The sequence below is a fragment of the Nelumbo nucifera genome, chromosome 1 (assembly GCF_055504915.1).
Source record: "Nelumbo nucifera cultivar China Antique chromosome 1, China Antique-T2T, whole genome shotgun sequence".
Lineage (NCBI taxonomy): Eukaryota > Viridiplantae > Streptophyta > Magnoliopsida > Proteales > Nelumbonaceae > Nelumbo > Nelumbo nucifera.
In genome coordinates this window covers 28,764,339-28,784,617 of record NC_142649.1, presented here as the reverse complement: position 1 = coordinate 28,784,617, position 20,279 = coordinate 28,764,339, and the positions used below count along the sequence as shown (strand labels likewise).

The following is a 20,279-nucleotide window of genomic DNA, read 5'->3' as shown; positions in this document are numbered from 1 at the left end:
AAACCTACCTTATAGTTTTCATTTTACTAAAACATCCCATATATTTTACAACTTATTTACTTAATCAACCTTTCATTAAGGAGTGTTTGTTTTTAGGCCCATATTTTTATTCCAAAAATACCCTTAATACTTATTTTGTATAGAAAACAAAATTGACCAAATATAGCCGATAGAGTGGTTGCTTATGTCTTATTAAGGGAAAAATGGCATTTTATTTTTATTTTACTTTGATTAAATTTATTTAAATGAACATTAAGGTCAACATTGTCATTTTTCACTATCATCTAATGGAAGGTTGAATAAATCCATTGCAAATTATAAGTGGCATTTCAGTAAAATGCTAATTATAGGGTAGATTTTAATAAATCCATGAAAATATAAGGGTATTTTAGTAAATGACCCTTTTTATGATTTAGCTTTTGCTTAATAAATCCCATGCATCGCACGACCCCCGCTAGTATATATTAAAACAAGGAAGTCTAGAAAATTTTTCTTTTTTTTGAATTTTTTATTTTTTTAATTCCATGTCATTTTTGAAACAACCAATGAAATGTACTTTTCCAATAACCTAAATAATTTCTTCTCCTAAACTACCTCTCCCACTATCCCCCACTTTCTCCAAAATTATCTCTAATTCTTATTTATCCCCTCTCCTACTTTTTATCTATATCTATCTAAAGAAAGTTTGGATTAGAATTTTAAGAATTATTTAAATATTCTAACAAAATTATATAATAACTTTAAAATATTTATTAAAAACACAAAATAATAATTTTATACTTTAACAAAATATAACACGAAATTATGTAATAACAATTTAAATTATGATTTTATTCTAGATTATTAGTTTAAATGTTTTTCAAATAATTAATAATTTGTAATAGATTTAAATAAATAAAATTCAAATAAAAATAAAAAAATTATAGATTATTTAAATATTCAAATAATGAAATATTTATCAAAAGTAGATTTTAAATAGTTAAAATAACAAAATCATGTAATAATTTTAAAAATTTTATTGAAATTAGAAAAATAATTATAACATAAAAGTGAAAATAATAATAATTTAATATATTACAAAGTTAATAATGAAACTATGTAATGATAGTTTAAATTATGATTTTATGGATAATTAATTTTAAAAAAAATTCTAAAAATTAGAAAATGTAATTAAAACATAATATTGAATATAACAATAATTTAATATTTTTACATAATATTGTAAATAGCTAATTTCATTTACATCAAGTAATAATTCGAGAAAATAACTTTCAAAAAACTAATATTTATAAATAATAATTTTAAACTCTTAATCTATATTTATTATATAATTATATATATTAAAATTAATATTTTTGTATATCAGTAATTATTTAATGCTTTTTGTGATAAATATATTTTCAATGATTATGTATAAATATATTTATTTTTATTATTTAACAGAAAACTTTCAATAATTATTGGAGATTAAACTACTGTTATTGATTTTTTTTTAAATTTAATTTATTATACTTATTGTATTTTTGTTATAACTAATTGATTAATATTTATTAGAGATTAAACTATTATTTGAGATTATACTATTTATTTTCTAAGTTAATATATTTTTAGTAGTTATTGTATTTTTTCATTCCCAATATATTTTCAATAATTATGTATTTTCTCTATAAATTTTCAATAATTATTGGAGATTAAACTATTGTTATTTATCCGAGATGAGACTATTAATTTAGCTGAATTTATGAGTGTTCATGAGTTGGTTCGGTTCGGTCGTAGGCTATTTGCCCAACCAAATTGACATGGTCAGGTTGGGGAGTTGGTCAGCTGAAACGACTGACCTTTTGTAAAACTTACTCCACTCAAGTTGTGTTGGTTTGGTTAGTTGGTTCAAAATATTTAAACTTAAAAAATTAAATTGAATTTTAAAAATTATAGTGCAATTATTAAAAACTTAGATTTATGATATAATACATTTTACACTAAGAAAATTGGGAAATTTCCTACTTTTCCATATTAAAAATTATATTTAAAATATAAAATATTAATATATATCCATGGTTAGGTCGTCTGATTTTGGTCGACAAATTACCAAAGTGAAACTAATCCAACTTGGTCGAATTGGGAAAATTTTGAACCAAAGCCGACTTAAAATACTTGAAAACCGACTAACTCGGGTCGAGTTGATCGGGTTGGTCAGTTTCATCGATGAATAAACCTAACTGAAATTAATTATTGTTATTAAATATAGTATATAAAATATGAATAATTATTAATTATTTAAAAAATTGAAAATATAAAATTGTATAATCTTATGTGTTTCTATTAGGGTCATTTAATAGAACATACCTTATAGTTTTACATATTTAGTTAAACCTACCTTATAGTTTTCATTTTACTAAAACATCTCATATATTTTACAACTTATTTACTTAATCAAACTTTCATTAATTAGCGGGAACTTGTGCAATGCACGGGCTTTGTTAAGTGAAAGCTAAACAACATAAATGCATAAGAGTATATAATTATTTTACATTTTAACTTTTTAATAACCAATTTAATAGAACTCCAATCGAGTTGGTTGGGTTTCTAGTATTTCCTATTGGTTTTGGTTAAACAACTTTCCAACCCGATCATTTTAGGTCAGTTTCGGTTTAGCCATTTATAAGGTGACCCAACCATATATATATATATATATATATATATTAATATTTTATATTTTAAATATGATTTTTTAATACTGGAAAGTGGGAAAATTCCCATATTTCTTAGTCTAAAATATTTTATAGCATAAATTTAATTCTTTTTTAATTTATTTTTAATAATACCACTACAATTTATTAAGTTTAAATTCAATTTTTAAGCTTAAATATTTTGAACAAACAAACCAAATCAAAAATAGACCCAAACCGATACATCCCGAGTTGATGGGTTTTAACTAATGGTTAGTTAGTTTTGGGTGACAAACTCCTGATAAATATTAACTTTTTGAAAGTTACTTTCTATAATTATTAATTGGTATGAGTGAAATTAGTTATTTACAATATTATTTAGTTATTTAAATAATATTATTATTTATTTTTTTAAAATATTAATTGTTCATTGAATTTAATAATCTGTAAAATTATAATTAGTACTATTTGTACACATAATTCGTTATTATTTTTGTCAAATATTAAATTATTACTAATATGAATGTTATGAAATGTGTTGTAATTATTTTTGCACTTTTAAGAAATTTTTTAAATTTATTACATGATTTCGTTATTTTACCTATTTAAAATTTAGTCTTGTTAAATATTTCATAATTTAAATATTTAAGTAATACATAAAATATTTAAAAATTTTCATTATTTGAATTTTATGTATTTTAAAGTTATTACGTAGTATTAAATATTTTTTTATACAATTATTTAGCTATTTTTAATGTTTTGTTATTTAGGATATTTAGTTATTAAAATATTTAAATTATATTTTATTTTTTAAAGTTAAATTTGTATTATTTGAATAACATTTAAATTGAATAATTCATAAAATTATAATTTATATGGTTACTACGTAATTTCAATGATGAATTTTGTAAAAATATAGAATTATTAAAAATATGAATATTATTAATTCCATTATAATTAATTTTTATGTTTTGAATAAATATTTTAAAGTTAGTATATACTTTCATTGTAATATTTGAATAATTCTAAAATATTTTTAGTTGACACTTTCATTTGATTGATGTACATAAAAAGTTGGGGAGAAGATAAATAGGAATTAGAGATAGTTTAGGAGATAATTTCTATACTAAAGTAGAGATAATTTATGAGATAAATAGGAGTTGAAAATAATTTATGAGATAATAGGAATTAAAGACATTTTTTAAAAAGTGGGGGGAAAGTGGTGCTACTTGAATAAACATTAGAAAAAGCTAATCCCTCTTTCTTATGGTTATTGGAAATAGTTATGCCTATATTATTTACTTATTGGTTTAATGGGTAGTTATGTGGAATTAAAAAATTAAAAAATTCAAAATAACAAGAAATTAGGAGGGGGTTTGGAGCAAGGAGAGGCATGATGACATGAACTGTCTTGATATATATATAGATAGATATTATGTATTATTTAAAGTATAGTATATATTTTTGGGTAAAATACTCAAAAAACCCTAGGTATTTGAAATATTAGACATCATTATTTCTTGAGAGAAGGGTACGATGTTTATTTTTCCCCCTTTTTTTTCAAAATTCCAAAGCGTGGCAACCATCAATGTCCTGCTAATACTATGATCTTCTAAATTTAATTCACAACACAAATCTATGTAGATCCACATACAAACAACTAACACTCCTCTATCTTAACCCAAGTTAAAACAAACGAGAAGCACACTTCAACATATACAAAAGTGGGTAAAATAAATACAACTCTATGACCCAAACAAAATGGTTCATCATTCTGAATTTGTGTCTTCACAAAGTAGTCTTGAAAGTTGATTTTGACTTTTTGAAACATAGAAGAAGGAAGAGGATGACTACTCCAGGAACTCGTATAATCTCCTTGCTGATAGGAGGCAATGATCATTCTTTCTACATTCCACACTCATCTCCTTGCTTAACTTTTGACAATAGCACAAAGTATTCCTTGTTATATCGAGGTGGGTTTTTTATTAGGGAAAAGATGGCTGAAGCTAGTAGATAATTTGGGGGATAGAAATCATGCCATGCCAGTTGAGATTGTTTTTTCTTGCTAGAAATTCTTAACCAATTGGTTCTAGAGGTTGTTTGAATACGAGGTAGCTGTTTATCGGACATGGCCACAATTGTTATTATTTCTAGAAAACTTGTTGTCATCATGAATAGCAAATAAAGGCTTCAAATAGTGAATTGGATATATTTTTCTTGTGAATAGAACAATATCCTAAAAGAGGATGCATTTTTGAAATTATAGACAAAGAAAGTGGATGACTGTCAACTCTATGTGTTTTGATAATAATAAGCTCATTGAGAACCTTATGAATTTGCTAAATTAAATGTGCAACTGTATCCATTAAGTTAAGAATGATTAACAAATGCTAAGAGAAGTAAAGCATGAATAGAGATTTGGGTAGTATCAATCATTGTGAATCATTCTAATGAAGATGATAATTCAAAAGATAAACCAAGAAGGACGTTTACTACCAAGGAGAAGCCTGTTAAGAAGCATTGTATTATTCCTATGTTTGTAGTGCCATATCATGTTTGTGAGTGTAGAGTTAGTGGTTTGCTAGCTATGTTCTAAGATAGAACACACTGAAAGTTTTGGATAGGACCCATAAAGACTATCCAAGGGTATCTAGTCTTTTAAGTAAGAAATTGAAGTCATGTTGTAAAATTAACGATAAGACCTATAAGAGTATCCATTATAACAATCTTGCCAGCACCTAGGAAGTGCAATTGGTTATATACCCTTTGTTGGCACCTTCCTCTTAGGTTAGCTACTTGGGGCAACAATAAGACCAATTTTGGGTGTGTTAGACTACACTTTGATATCTCACTAAATGAATTTGATGATCTTAATAAATACTTGGAAAACCTTAATGAACTTTGTTAAGGCCCTAGGAATTTCTTTCCCTTATCAAGCTCAAGTTTTAATGAGATCCAAGTTATTAGATGATTGTGCCAACTACCAATTAGAAGGATCCCTTGATTAAAGGAAGTAAAATTAATTTAAAGCCTTGGAGATATCCTATATTAGATGTAGGGATGGGAACAATGCAAATTTAGGGAGGGTTTTGTAAATTGTAAACCCACATCTAATTTTGTGTTACATATAAGTTCTAAAATAGCAAAATAGCATTGCACACACATCAAAATTTGAATTATTTAATTAAAACATGTAGAAAATACATAAATTATTAAATATCCTTCACGCAGTTGTTCCTGCATTGGGTGGAACGCAAATAGGTGGAACCTGATGGCCAGTAAAAGTGGGCTTGACATTTAAACACGTAGAATTTCCGGGTCCTAGTGGTCCATTATAAACCAAGTTGATTTCTCCAATCTCCACATTCTCACAAGGCACAGCTGGACTGCATGAAATTATTACACATTCTTGTGTTGCCGAAGTGCCATGAATGTTTTCAAATTTAACTCCACTCACCTTAACACGTGATGGTTGCTGCCAAGAAGAAAACAGGAAAAAAATATATCATTAAACCCACTAAATCTTTATGTTGTACTAAATTTCCCTTAATACTAAGTAAAAAAAATTGCTTACCTTGTCACAGATTGCGTGTGGACAGTAGTTTTGGTCTAAGATAATTGGATTAGAGACATTGTTCATAACTATACCAATAAAAGAGATATCGGAAGCACTTCCAGGCTTAGAGTTGGGCCATGTTTTAATCCTCACACCATTAGCCGTATTTGTCAAAGTGCAATCACTTACATGCACTCCAACCACTGGTTCTTCATTGTCATATTTGCCTAAACTTCCAATGCTAATGCCATGCCCTGGTCCACATGTTACCTTGCTGACAGTTAAATCTTTAGTACCATCACCAGCTGAGACGCAATCATCACCTGTTCCAATTGTAGTATCCAAAATTTTCACTCCAGTTGATCTTCCAACATGGATGCCATCAGTGTTAAGACTGTTCTCTGGTGCTGTGACGGTGACATGTTGGAAAGTCACATTGTTTCCACCAAATAGAAAAAGGTTAAACATCTTGCTATTCAATGAGGTTATGTCATGGATGACACCATTGGTGATAAAATTGAATCTTACGTTCTGTTAATTGTACCAAAACAAAAGTTTAATAAATTTTAATGTCATATCATTAATAGTAAGCAAAATAGAGTTTGGATTAATTGTACTTAATTCATCGAAAAAACTCACTGTTGGCAGTAGCCGACAAGTGTCAAAATGTAGGCTACAATCGTTCGCTTTCCAAGCCTGTTGTCCTTGGCCATCAAAGGTTCCACCTCCAAACACTGTGAGGCCAGTGATGGTTTCAAAAACAACCCAGGCATCGGATTTAAAGGCAGATGGATCGGCTGGAGCCTGTACCACCCCTTCAATCCGAAAGTTTATTTGTCCTTTGCAGGGTCCTAGAAACTTCACTTCATTCAATGTATACGTCCCTTTTGGAATAATAACTTGAGCTGTCCCTGTTGCTGCGCATGCATCTTTCCAAGCGTTCAACAGAGCCTTGAGTTTGTTTGTGTTTATACATACAAAACAAAACTTATAATGAATTTGGCATTCTACATATTGAGTAAATATCATTAAAGTCTGTCAAACTCTAACCTGTGTGATGTCTGCACCGGCTGCTCCACCATACTTTGTCACGTCAAAATCTTGGGCCTCTGCAACACACAACAAAAAGAACAATTGAAATACAATTTGAAGATTCAATTTGGAGCCCATTTTCTATTCTTGCCCTTCTACTTTCTTCTTCCTCTTAGGATCTATTCTCAATTGGTGCTAGAGTTTAAATGTTGATTATATATATAATAGAAGGTGTTCATGGTCTTCCACTTTATCAAAGTTACAAAGGCCAAAAACCTTGCAAAGCCAACCACATGTCAATAGGCTAGGTTCCCAATAACAAAAACTTTTCCTAAATATAGATCCAGATCTACAACTCATCTATTTTCCCTCTCATTTTCCTGGTTCTTCCCCTATTAAGGAGAGACCCATGTTTATGAGCACCTGACCCTACATGTTAAAATAGACATTTCCCTTCTTTTGACCTACCCTCTCTCATTTTCTCTCCCCTACCACCCCAGCTAAGTCATCTTGCCTTTTGTGTTATTTAATTAAATAAAATATGTTTTACTAACTTTTGTGTTCATCCAAACAAATAATACATATTTATGATTAACAATCCCAACTAAAAAATAAAAGAAATAATATTTCAAATTTGCATTTTATAACTATATGAAAAAAATAATCTATCAAATTCAAATTTACATCAAATGGTGATTTTAATCATAAGAAATTTATACAAATAAAATATTAATAAGAGAATAACTATCTTAACACTTCAAATTTATAAATTTGTGCATGATATATATCTTACAATTTTTATATATTTGTATAATTATTAGTTGATATTTTAATCTATGTTATATAACATTAGGCCACTCACCCACTACCCAAATAGAAGAATAGTTTCTTTTGTTAGATTTAAACATATAGTTTTTTATACAAATAAAATTATGTGGTATAACCATATGGGGAATCTTTTATGCAAAATTGGTGGAATTCAATGGTAGAAAACAAAAATGCCTTAAATATGGGATTTAATGAGAGAATGGGAGTTAATACCTTAATCATAGGTCTTATTGAAGGGATTTTGTGAATTAAAAGTGATGACAATGAGGACAATAATTTTAAGATTCTTATTAGAACTTATGTAACAAAGGTGGGTCTGGATCTAGCGCAAATACAAGTGTGTGGACCTAGTTGTGTAACCAATTGTAAATTAACTCATTAATGTTCCTTATGCTTGGGACCCACATGGGATATGAGCCTCATGTATATAAAAACACTAGTGTGTTCGCTTGTGATTGGCTACACACCTAAGTTTGCACACTTGTGTTGAGACTGAATGTGCTCTGTACACCAATCTCATAGCACACTTAGCCATGCATTGGGAGCATCTCCCATGCATGTATGTTGTCATTAAGAGATGTTCCCAATGCACAAGTACAATGTGCTATGAGAGGATGGTGTGAGGAGTAAATCCAAATTTACTTGTGTTCATATATAGTAGATCTCCTGGCAAGAAAGACTAATTGAAGCATAATGTGCTGATGGATTTGTTGCCTTTCAACTTTAAGACTTATATTTAAATAGTCTTGTATTTTAATTTGTTGTTTAACCAAACATTCAAATTGATTAGCTTATCACCTGTACAATAAATTTAAGCAAGAGTATGTTTCAATTTTACTAGTAGAAAAAACATTAACTTGGTTAACAACCAAATGACCTTATTGGTTGACTATTGACCTATTTAGCTAGGTCAATAGGACATGAGAAAAGACATTTTTTTTTGGTATTTTTAGCAGTTTTCATTATTAATAACAATAAATTCTATTTGCATATTTTTTGTTTAATATGAATATATAATATGATATTAAAAGATATGCTCTTTTTTTGCAAATTTAGTGAAAATTGTCATATTACTGTTATTATTTAAGTTATTAATCTCATGTTATCTTGTTAGGTAAGGAGGAAAATACAGTTTCAATTGATTTTTATAACATACATTTTTTGTTAGTGATTTTTTATCATATGCCTAAATCAATTGGTTACAAAAAACCAATAACTTAACCACCATGCTATTGTTGTAGCAAATCAAACCACTAAACCATTTAACCCAGTTTGTGGATTATGGATCAAACATTAATTCTCTTGCTCCTGATTTTAATTTTATTTCTATCATTGATAAAGGATCATTATTATTTAGTACACTTACTTTTTTAATATGACAAATACACATTAATGGAAATAAACCCACATTTTCTACAAAATTTCTATTTTTAAAAACCTTTTGTTTTTATTTATTTATTTTTAATTTTTATTACTTGAATTAAGGAATTATAGATTGACCCATTTAACCAAGATGATTAAATTACTTACCCACCACCTAGATGGAAATAATGGATCATTTCCATCTGTTAGCATTATTGGCCCTATGTAATTTGATGATCACAAATTCACTAAGGGCACTAATGTGTTTGAAGAACAAGTATGCAAATATTGTAGTTGTTTCCATAGATGGATTAAGTGGTATAATGAGAGAATAGATTTAACACCTTATATATGAGACCTGATGAAATAGAATATGAAAATGGTTTTATTTCTAATTTGTTTTAAGTTTTATGTGCCATTTTCATCATTAATACAACTATTTCTTGTTTATCACACTCATGTTTGTCTAACATGATGAATATATAATATTAAAGATGTGTTCATAATTTGTACAAATTATATTCCTTTTTGTACTTTTTTGTATTTCATTTATTTTGAATTTTTATTGTTCAATTATTACATCATGGGTTGGCCCATTTGATTCAAAATGGTTGAACTTCTTACCATCACCTAGACGAAAATATAGTTTTGTTTCTGAGTTAATTTAAAAAATATGTCTACACTATTAAAATTGTTATGAATGGATTTAATTATTAGAATTTAATGATAAGAAACAAAAACGCCTTAAACATTTGAATCAATGAGGCAAAATGGTAGTTAACATCATAAATGTAGGATTTAATGAGAGAAAATTGAATAAACTAAATAATAATATTTAGATTACCATTTTTTCCCTCACAATAAAGAGGGACCATATTTCAAAAAGCATAGTATTTTAGTCAAGAAAAACCCCATAAAACCTAAGACCCTATTCATACTTTTTATAATAGTATAGATATAGATATAAATTGTAATAGTCATCTCATGGTGGCTTGATCGCATAGGTTTTCTTCACCCTTTATTTTGCATTTAACTTCACATGTATGGATAGGATAAACATCTCATCCCATCAAGGCATATTAGCTATAAGAAATAACATCACCATCAGTTATCAAGTAAGTGCCACATATGCCCTCATCATCTACTTCATGTACAAATTGCAAAACATCCATTATGAGAGCTCTGAGTCCAATATTCTCCTAATCCTCATATTAGGTGGTTGACCCAACTCTCAAAATCAAAGCACATTTTGGTCATTAAAGCCAAATGCCAAAAAATCCCTACATATTGACTTACCCAGATCAAACATGCATAATTCAAGTATAGAAACTTGATGGATGTCTTTCAGTTTTGTTTAGTAAGGAAATATGTTGGAATTACTTTCTAGAACTCATTAGTTTCTATGAAAAAAAGATTTTCTCATTGAAAAATGCATTTTTTAATCTCATTATAAAATCATGCATTCTAGAAAATCTCGAGGAATTTCCAATGAGAGATTACACAATTCCTTTGTTACAAAAACAATCATAGTCCTATATAACCACACAAACTTTATGGATAAGAGATTCCTTTTCAAAAACCCCTTTAGGAAGATCCAAGGATTGGCCTATGTATTACAATCCTTTTGTCAATAGCCGAGAGTGCTAGACAACTATGGAAGCATAGGAGATTCTAGAAAAATCTTTTGATCATCTTCAATTATCGTCGCTTTTCAATTGTCTTTTATATCAACATTTTTGTCATGAAAAGGATTTTGAGTAAAATTCTTTTGAAAATGGGATATTTGTTTCATTGCATTTTTGCACAAAATTGTTTACAAAAATATTCTTTTGAAAAGGATTTTGATAGCATGTTTATTTTACATTTGATTGATAACATGTTTGCACAAAAAAATTCTTTACAAAATATTCAAGAATATAATATTGAATTGAACCTATCAAATCCTCTAATTTACATTTATAAAGAAAAATGATTTTTAGTTTCAAAAAATTTATAAAAGTTTAAACTTTAAAAATTAAATAATTATTTTCATAATTAAAAATTATGAAATAATATTTGGTTAACCTTTTTGTTAATGTTAAAAAGTAAAAATAATAAAATAGAAAACAATCTATATAATATAATCTGATGTTACTAGGGTGACTCTAGCTCACTTAAAACCACCCATAAAATTTGAATACAGATTTTGAATGAATGATTAATGAATTAAAAGTTGGATATTAACAATTCACTTATATCACTCATGATTTACTTGTGTGGATATTAGCAGATTACAGGACACCACATGACTGGTTGCTAGAATTTTATCTAAGCATGCAGTCTACATAAGGAATGCAACTTTAGAGAGGGCTTGTGATTTCCAAATAAAACATAATGGGAATGAGCCATCCCCTTTCCTACCCTTATCAGGTGTAGGTGCATAGTGCTCGCTTAGTCCCTCAAAGCACAGTAAACATTGGATTAATATCAAATGGACACTTGCGATCAACCTATAGCCCATCTTTCCTTTGTGATGAACCTACAGTGCACTATAGGTCTGCAATGAACCCACGGTTCATTACACGCTTGCAATGAACCTATTCTTAGTGCAAGCCCAAAAGCAAACTTAAGTTGAATCACAATGAGGTTCACATGTACCCAGCTCTGCGATGAACCCTCAATTACTACAGGATAACGGTTTGTTAAGAACCGGGCCCGGATATTACCTACACATGTAACTTTGAAGTGACGAATGTGACAAGGCACCACATAGGTCTAATAAGATGTCATTTGCCAAATAGTGACGTCACTAGTGCCACATCAGTTAAGCAAGGTGCAAAAGGGTAGTAGCACACATGGGTTATGAGGATCTCTGAATGAAAGGAAAGTCAATCCTAAGAAAGATTCCCATAGGGACACGTGGTGAAACCCCAACAATGCTCCTTAATGATTGATTCCTAGTCCTCAGCCTTCCTCTATCCTTCAAAGAGACCACCTCCCTATCCTAGCCACCACCTAACCTACAATAGAATCTCTGGTTCATTCTTTGATCATTGAGAATGGCCGCCCATAGAATCAACCTTACACCAATCCCCGAGGAACATGACAACATCCCTAAGAATACCAACCCAGGGGTTGAAAATCATTTTGAGGAGGAGTCAGCCAATCAAGTTGACATTGGAATACTCTCAAACAAGGTATACAAGTTCGAGGCCTGTTTTGAGGTTTGGTTAGAAAAAATCAAGTGGATTCAAGGACAAATAAGGAACGCTCTCTAGATCCTCCTCTAGCGGTCGGCCCATGCCGAGCAATCTCCCTTCACCCTAGCCACTATTTCCGCTGGCATCCCCGCTAGCTGTCATGCCTCCAACCCAATTCTTGCCACCCCAGAATAGTCCAACAAAACCAATCCCACACTTGTGTAGCCAGGGCAACACCCCATCAACCAGCCTTGAGCCTTCACCCATGTAGATCTAGTAATGAAGACTCCACTCAGCTGGAACGAGTTGAGAGAATATGTCCAAGGACTAGTGGTAGAAAACTGTAACTGAGCATAGGATTTCACTGTCTTACATAAGTCCTACTCTGACCGAATCCTGTACAAGCCTTACCCCATCAGATATGTCCCTCTGTAGCAGTGGCCGCAGTATGATGGGCAGAAGGGAAGTCCATAGGAGCACATAAGAAAGTTTGAAGGCATCCTTGAATCCTTCACTCTTGATGGGGATCTTAAAGTTTGGGAATTTTCAATATCTCTAACCGGCCTAACGCACACCTGGTTCATCAGCCTCACCACTAGAAGCATTGATTCATGGGGTGAACTAGCCAAAAGTTTCTATCAAAATGGTTCAGCCTAGAAAGGAAGCTGACAATGGCTGATCTGAGAAATATAGAGTAAGGTTTGGGAAAAGATCTCTTGGTGCATGTCATGAGGTTCCAGAAACTGACTCACTTTGTCTTCGATGAGCATGCCACAAAGAAAAGCTTTGTCAAATAATGTGTGCAAGGGATATGGCCCGCTTACAGAATAGGTACCGAGAACATGGAGGTCAAGACATTCAGTTAACTATGGAGGTGCATAGAAAGAATGACGCACATGGTCAAGAACACCTCACACTAGCCTGCACCATATGGAAGGAACGAAGCGTATGCAATCGACCGGAAGCCTCGGAATAATGGAGGACCAAGGTAGAGGTCCTATTGCCGCAATGCTGCCTCAGGAAAGAGGAATGACCTACCGATCCCTCTTCCCTTCCCTTGCACAAAAGAGGAAGTGATTATGATAATGAACAAGTTGGTTGAAGACAGGGTGATTAATGTACCACCACTAGTAGGAGTAGACCCAAAGAAAGATAGATGTGGCAGAAGGTGGTGCAACTATCACCAGTCACCACACCATAACCTAATGGTCTGTTTATGCCTAAGAAGATTGTTCGTATAGAAGGTAAAGTTGGATGAATTCATGAAAAGAGACCTAGCGGGAGTAGAAACTGACCCCCTCCTGACCCATGCCCAAGAAGGAAGAGACCATTAGAAGACTGTTGATGGAGGTAACGGATTTCAATGAAAATGCGTTTGTCACAGAGGGGTCCATTGAATTGCAGGTAGCGATTTGGGACATTCTCTATCACAGGAATTCCAGGTCATCTCGGGGAGGACCGTCTACCATGTCCTCCTGGGATGACTTATGATTCACGACCTAGCTCTCGTTGTGTCGACATATCACCAGTGCATCAAATCCAAGCATAAGGGGCACATGATCAAAATCCCAGCTATTAGAGTCCCTTTTTATAAGTTAGAGACTCACCTACAAGATGCGATCTATTACACGGAACTAGAAGATGAAGGGGAGATGAGGATAGCCAAGGTAAAGGGGATAAAGCTGACCTTGCTCAGAGCAAGCCTCCAACATCTATAGAGAAGAAAAAGAGAACTCTATGTGTATGGGTGACTGACGACGATGGGAAGAGCTATTACACCATCGTCGTAGGTTGTGAAGGTGAGGAGCCATCAACAACTAAAAAGGCCATTCCTGAGGTATGAGTTCATTTTTTTGAGTTTTAATTATGAATTACTTTACATTATTCGACAGCATGATCATCAAGTTGTCCCTAAAAGCAAATTGTAAGTTATGATTTACTTCACAATATTCAAAATATGTTTGGTTTGTCGCAAAACACTATTATGAAACCGTTTCTAGAAAAGTATATGTGAATTCTCTCTTTTTGGCCAAATTATCTCTTGATAACATGAGTAATGCAATCATGATTAGTAGCACACACATTAGAGGTACGACAATAAACTAACATGTGGAAGAACCCATAGAGGAGATAAACCTGGTGGTGGAAGTATCAGAGAAGAAACTACTATACATATCAACCAGGTTAGGACCCGAAGATAGAGAAAAGTTGATTGCATAGCTGAAAGGTAAAACCTTTCATTATTGCAAACCACTAAAACCTGATAAAAGATTTTAATTTGTGTGCACCTTCATTGAATTTCAAGACATTTTTGCCTAGTCGTATGACCAGATGCCAGGCCTAGACCTGGTCTTTGTCAGGCATTCACTATGCATAGATCCCAACTTTAGGCCAGTAAAGTAGTCACAAAGGATCTTTAAACTAGAAGTAGCTTTAAAGATTAAGGAGGAAGTTGAGTGACTCTTGAAAGTAGGGTTCATCAAACCCATAGCACACCCTCAGTGGCTGGCCAATATAGTGCCAATGAAGAATAAGAATGGGTAGCTCAGTTTAGTGTTTCTAGCTTAGTTACCTAGTGTTAGCACATCATTGGAAACTAACCCATCCTAACCTTATTGCAGGGCATCAATTTTAGAGACCTAAATAAAGCTTGCCCCAAGGATGAGTTTCCCCTACCAAACATGAAGGTTCTGATAGACTCGACAACAGGCAACGAACTCTTCTCCTTCCTAGATGCTTATAGTGGGTAGAACCAAATTTTCGTGGACCCTGTAGATGCACCCCACACAACCTTTAGGACACCAATAGGGAACTTCCACTACAAGATGATGCCCTTTGAATTGAAGAATGCCAGGGCCACATATTAGAGGGCCATGACAAGTGTCTTCCATGACATGTTACATAAGGAAATTGAGTACTATGTGGATGACATAGTGGTCAAGGAAAAGAGGTGGGAAGACCATCCCAATGTGTTGAGGAAAGTGTTCAGTCGGTGCAACACTTTCAATTTGAGGCTCAACCCATTGAAGTGTGTTTAGAGTGCAATCTAGAAAATTTTTCGGATACAGAGTGGACCAGACAGGGATACACTCAGATAAGAGCAAGGTGAAAGCAGTCCTAGATCTTCCGCCTCCAGTTAATGAGTCCCAATTAAAAGCCTTCCTAGGAAAAGTCTCATACCTTAGGAGGTTCATCCCAGATCTTGCACATTCGGTGATGCCATTAACGAAGCTAGTTAAGAAGCCTATAGAATTCAAGTGGGGAGAGGAGAACCAATGAACTTTTGAGTAGTTGAAGGTTACCCTTGCTAAGGCCCCAACCATATCACCACCCAAGGAAGGTTGTGAATTCAAGATATATATATCACACTGGGTTCATAGGTAATAGGATGTTTGCTAGCACAAGAAGAAAATGAAGGAGTAGAATGTCCGATATACTATGCCAGTAGGACCCTTAAACTAGTTGAGAAGAATTACCCTCACATGGAACAACAATGCCTAGCGCTGGCGCTGTCATACAAAAATTTAGACATTACATTCTAGGTCAAAAGGCGAGACTTATCGCATGAAGTGACCCAATCAGGTTATTTATGGATGGACCTCCCCTTTCTAGCAGACTTGTCAAATGGATGATGCAGCTGAGTGAGTACATGGTAGAGTATACCCAGGCCAGGGCCATTAAGTGTTAGGCAGTGGTAGACCTCTTGGCCACTTTTCCCTCCAATGGTGACTTTCCTATATTAGAAGAAATCCTCGGAAACATACCCATGATTGCAGTAGCTAAAGGATGAGAGTGGGTCCTAAATTTTGACAGAAGTAGTACTAGTACTTCAATCAGTGCTAGAGTCACCTTAACTTCACCTGATGATCAAACCTCTACTTACTCCTTCAAACTCCAATTCCCCTATTTCCATAATATAACTGAATACGAAGCCTTAGTTCTGGGTTTGATCAAGGCAATAGAGTCTAGAGCAAAGAAGATTGAAGTGATCGGTGATTCCAAATTGGTAATAGGCCATCTTGATGAAAGCACGATAGTAAAGGAGTTGACCATCCTTCCATATAGGACCCTGATCTAAAGGCTAATCCATGACCTGGACAGATATTTTGAACACTAGAGTAGAGCCAAAAACAGGTTCTCTGACACACTAGCTACTTTGGGATCGAAAATACAGTGCAACAGAGACCCCAACCAAAATTACAACCCAAACACTTGCCAAGCCATTGACTGTCACATTAGGAGACTAGGTGAAAAAGAAGGATGAAATCATGGCAGATGACTGGTGGTATGACATAATTCAGAAACTAAGTAGCCCGATAGTGGGACACAGGATAGCTAAGTGCTTTTGAGGTTTCAACTAGTGAATGGGGTGCTATACCATAGACAAGTGGATGGGGTGAGAACAAGATGCTTAGGAAAGAGAGAGGCGAAGGCAATCCTGACTGAGACCTACAAAGTCCATTGTGGAGACATCACCAGCACCCTATATAGAAAATTGCAAAGGTTGGAGTAATATTAGCCTGCGATGAAGTCAAACTTTGCCAAAGTACAGTGCGAGTGCGAAAAGTGTATCCCGGAAGTGGATGGGAGAGAATGCCTCATGGTAGGTGAGGAAGATTGTTGGAGTATAACTACTTGTTGAAAAATATAATCAACTTATACCTACTTGTTGCAATGATTTGATCAGTATAACTTGCGTACCAACCTTTGAATATGTCTCTCATTTGCTCTTATCCCCTAGCAACCCTAAGAAGGCCCTACCAACCCCAGGTGCGCTCTCTTATCTCCAGGCAATCCCAGGATTGCACTCAGATTCCTTGGCAACCCCAAGAAGGCCCTGACAACCCTAGATGCACTTAGATTCTCCGGCAACCCCGGGGAGGCCCTAGCAACCCCAAGCGTGTTCATATATCCTAGCAACCCCAGGTGCACTCAGATTCCTCGGCAACACTGGGAAGGCCTTGGAAACCCTAGGCACACTCATATTCCCTAGCAAGCCCAGGAAGGCCCTAGAAATCCCAGGCACACTCAAATTCCCCCGTAACCCCAGACGCACTTATATCACCTGGAAATCATAGGCTTACACTCTAACTCCTTGGCAACCCCAGGAAAGACTTGGCAACCCTAGGCACACTCTATTACCAGGCAATCCCTAGAGAGCTTCGATGAAATCAGGTATGATCTTAATCTCACTTAGAAAACATATACCATCTTTAATCTATAAATGCAATAAACTAAAGGTAACAAGTCTCGAAACCAAATGATCCGCAAGCAACAATAATTAATCAAGCATCATGTCAACCTTAGTTACTTTGAACAAAAATATTCTAACTATTCATATCTTACTTAGACGAAAGAGCATGTGTTTTTCTCATGTGATGGACAAAATTTCTCAAAAGACCTAGCATCATGAATAACGATGTTGTGTTTGCCGAACAAAGTTGACTAGTGCAATTCTTAAACATCTCATCGTTCATGTAATGGTATTTAAGGCAACTCCCACCAGTTGAAGTCACTACCTTCGCCTGCCTTTTGATGTCTGCGAAAAAGTCTATCATACCATTGCTAACACTTGTATGCAACAAAGACCGACGAAAGCATAACTCTAAGGGAAGTGTAAAACTCCACTTTCCCCGATAACATAGGAATGCAGTATAGTTACACCTATGATAGTATCTCATTATGGTTAAGGATCAGCACCCTCAGGGAAGCAGATTTGTGATAAGGTCCATGAAGGATCCAACTTCACTTAATCACATTGATCACCTACATGCTTACACAATGGCATATGGGACAACTCTTCTACCTGTTAAACAGCGTATGCTCTTAGCTCCAATCAGAATGATGTACCTTATGACATTTATTGTAAATGAATAAAGTACATATTTGATTATTGTGGTGTGTTTCTGTGTAATACTCTTAAACTGGACACATATGAGACTCGTGTTAGTTTAGAATCTTCACAGCCATTGGATTGATCTGGGGAGATCTATACTACTAAGGCTAACATTGATGTGCCACCAAGTTGGTTGGGGTAGCCTGTCTCAGCTGCCAGGATGAGACCCGAGGTACATGCAGTGTGGGTTTACTTAAAACCCTGAACCGGACCAGAATTCTAGTATTGCCATGGACCTTGGAGATTAGTGGGCAAAACTGGAATGTTACACTTGACCCCTAGACTCGATTATGATACTGCACTAGGTATCGGATTGGGTTATCTTTAATATGCCAATCAGTGATATCCTTAGAGGGGGTCAAAAACTGGGTATGTTGGGACAATCCAAGAATTCATCTGAGTGGGTGATCATAGTGACAGGATCAGCCCCTTTGTCGGACAAAGTGAATGATCCAGGATGCACTCTCTCTGATGGAAACCAAAACTGTTGGCAATTGATTTCAATCGTTGAAATTTGTTTTGCAAAATATGTTTATATATGGATATACATATGTTAGATAGTTTTGTGTGCCCTTAGCTTCAATCAGAATGATGTACTTTATGAGTTTATTGTAAATGAATAAAAGTGCATATTTGATTCATGTTCCCTTGGTTTGTTTCTGTGCAATACCCTTAAACTAGATACTCAATGAGACTCTTGTTAGTTTAGAATGTTCACAGCCAGTGGGTCGGTCTGGGGAGACCTATCCTGACAAGGCTGACACTGTGGTGCCACCAAGTCGGCTGGGGTGGCCTGTCTCAGCTGCCAGGGTGAGACCCTAGGCACATACAGTGTAGGATTAATTGAATCTTTGAACTGGACCAGATTTCCAGTATTGCCTTGGACCTTGGAGATTGATGGGCAAAACTAGAAAGTTACACCTGACCCCTAGACTCGATTATGATACTACACTAGGTGTCGAATTGGGCTGTCTTTGATGTATCAATCAGTGAGATCCTTAGCGGGGGTCAAAACCTGGGTATGTTGGGACAGTCTGAGAATTCATTTGAGTGGGTGATCATAGTGACAGGATCAGCCCCTTTGTCGGACAAAGGTAATGATCGGGGATGCACTCTCACTGATGGAAACCAAGACTGTCGGCAGCCGATTTCAATCGTTGAGATTTGTTTTGCAAAATATATTTTATATGAGATATAAAAGTATATATATTATGGTTTTTGAAATCTTTGCAAGAAGGTTTTAATTCCCGGGATCCATATAAGGAGAGAGTGCAACACTATTCCTTGCAGCCGAGGGAGAGGTCCTCTCTTGTTGGGCAGTATATGATCATTATGGGCTGAGAGGTTAAGTGTAAGACCATTGAGGATAATACCTGATGGGCTAATCTTGCATTTGCCCACGGTCCCTGGGTGTTACAAGGTGGCTTGGCCCAAGGACCACTTAGGGTAAGTGTTGGGCCCATAGAGCCCATTTGATGGGTTTCAGGGGGTGCACTGTCCATAACAGTGTATTCGGCCAGGCCTTGTAACAAAGGCTGGGCCGAACCCATGTGGCTGATGTATAGATCAATGCTTGGGTCCCACGCCATACAAGGAAGCCCAACTGGGTAGTAGTTAGGAAGGTTAAGTGAGTACATAAGCTTAATGGGCCTAAAGCCCATTTCGAACTGGGCTATTTAATTAGTTAATTATGGGGGCGAATTCTGTGATGGATTAGCAGATAGGATAGGGACTTGACTCTATCCACTCAGAGAGTC

At 34.2% G+C, this 20,279-nt stretch overlaps 1 protein-coding gene across 1 annotated transcript; it reads right to left on the bottom strand.

The window, feature by feature from the left end:
• Window positions 1-5,745: 5,745 nt before the first annotated feature.
• On the bottom strand, window positions 5,746-7,449 carry LOC148803051 (exopolygalacturonase-like). The gene is made up of 4 exons (XM_088896707.1): window positions 7,276-7,449; window positions 6,865-7,176; window positions 6,244-6,756; window positions 5,746-6,144 (listed from the first exon to the last, which is right to left on the bottom strand). The coding sequence occupies exons 1-4, from the start codon at window positions 7,393-7,395 to the stop codon at window positions 5,893-5,895; spliced, it is 1,197 nt and encodes a 398-aa protein (XP_088752833.1). The 5' UTR covers window positions 7,396-7,449; the 3' UTR covers window positions 5,746-5,892.
• Between the last annotated feature and the right edge of the window lie 12,830 nt (window positions 7,450-20,279).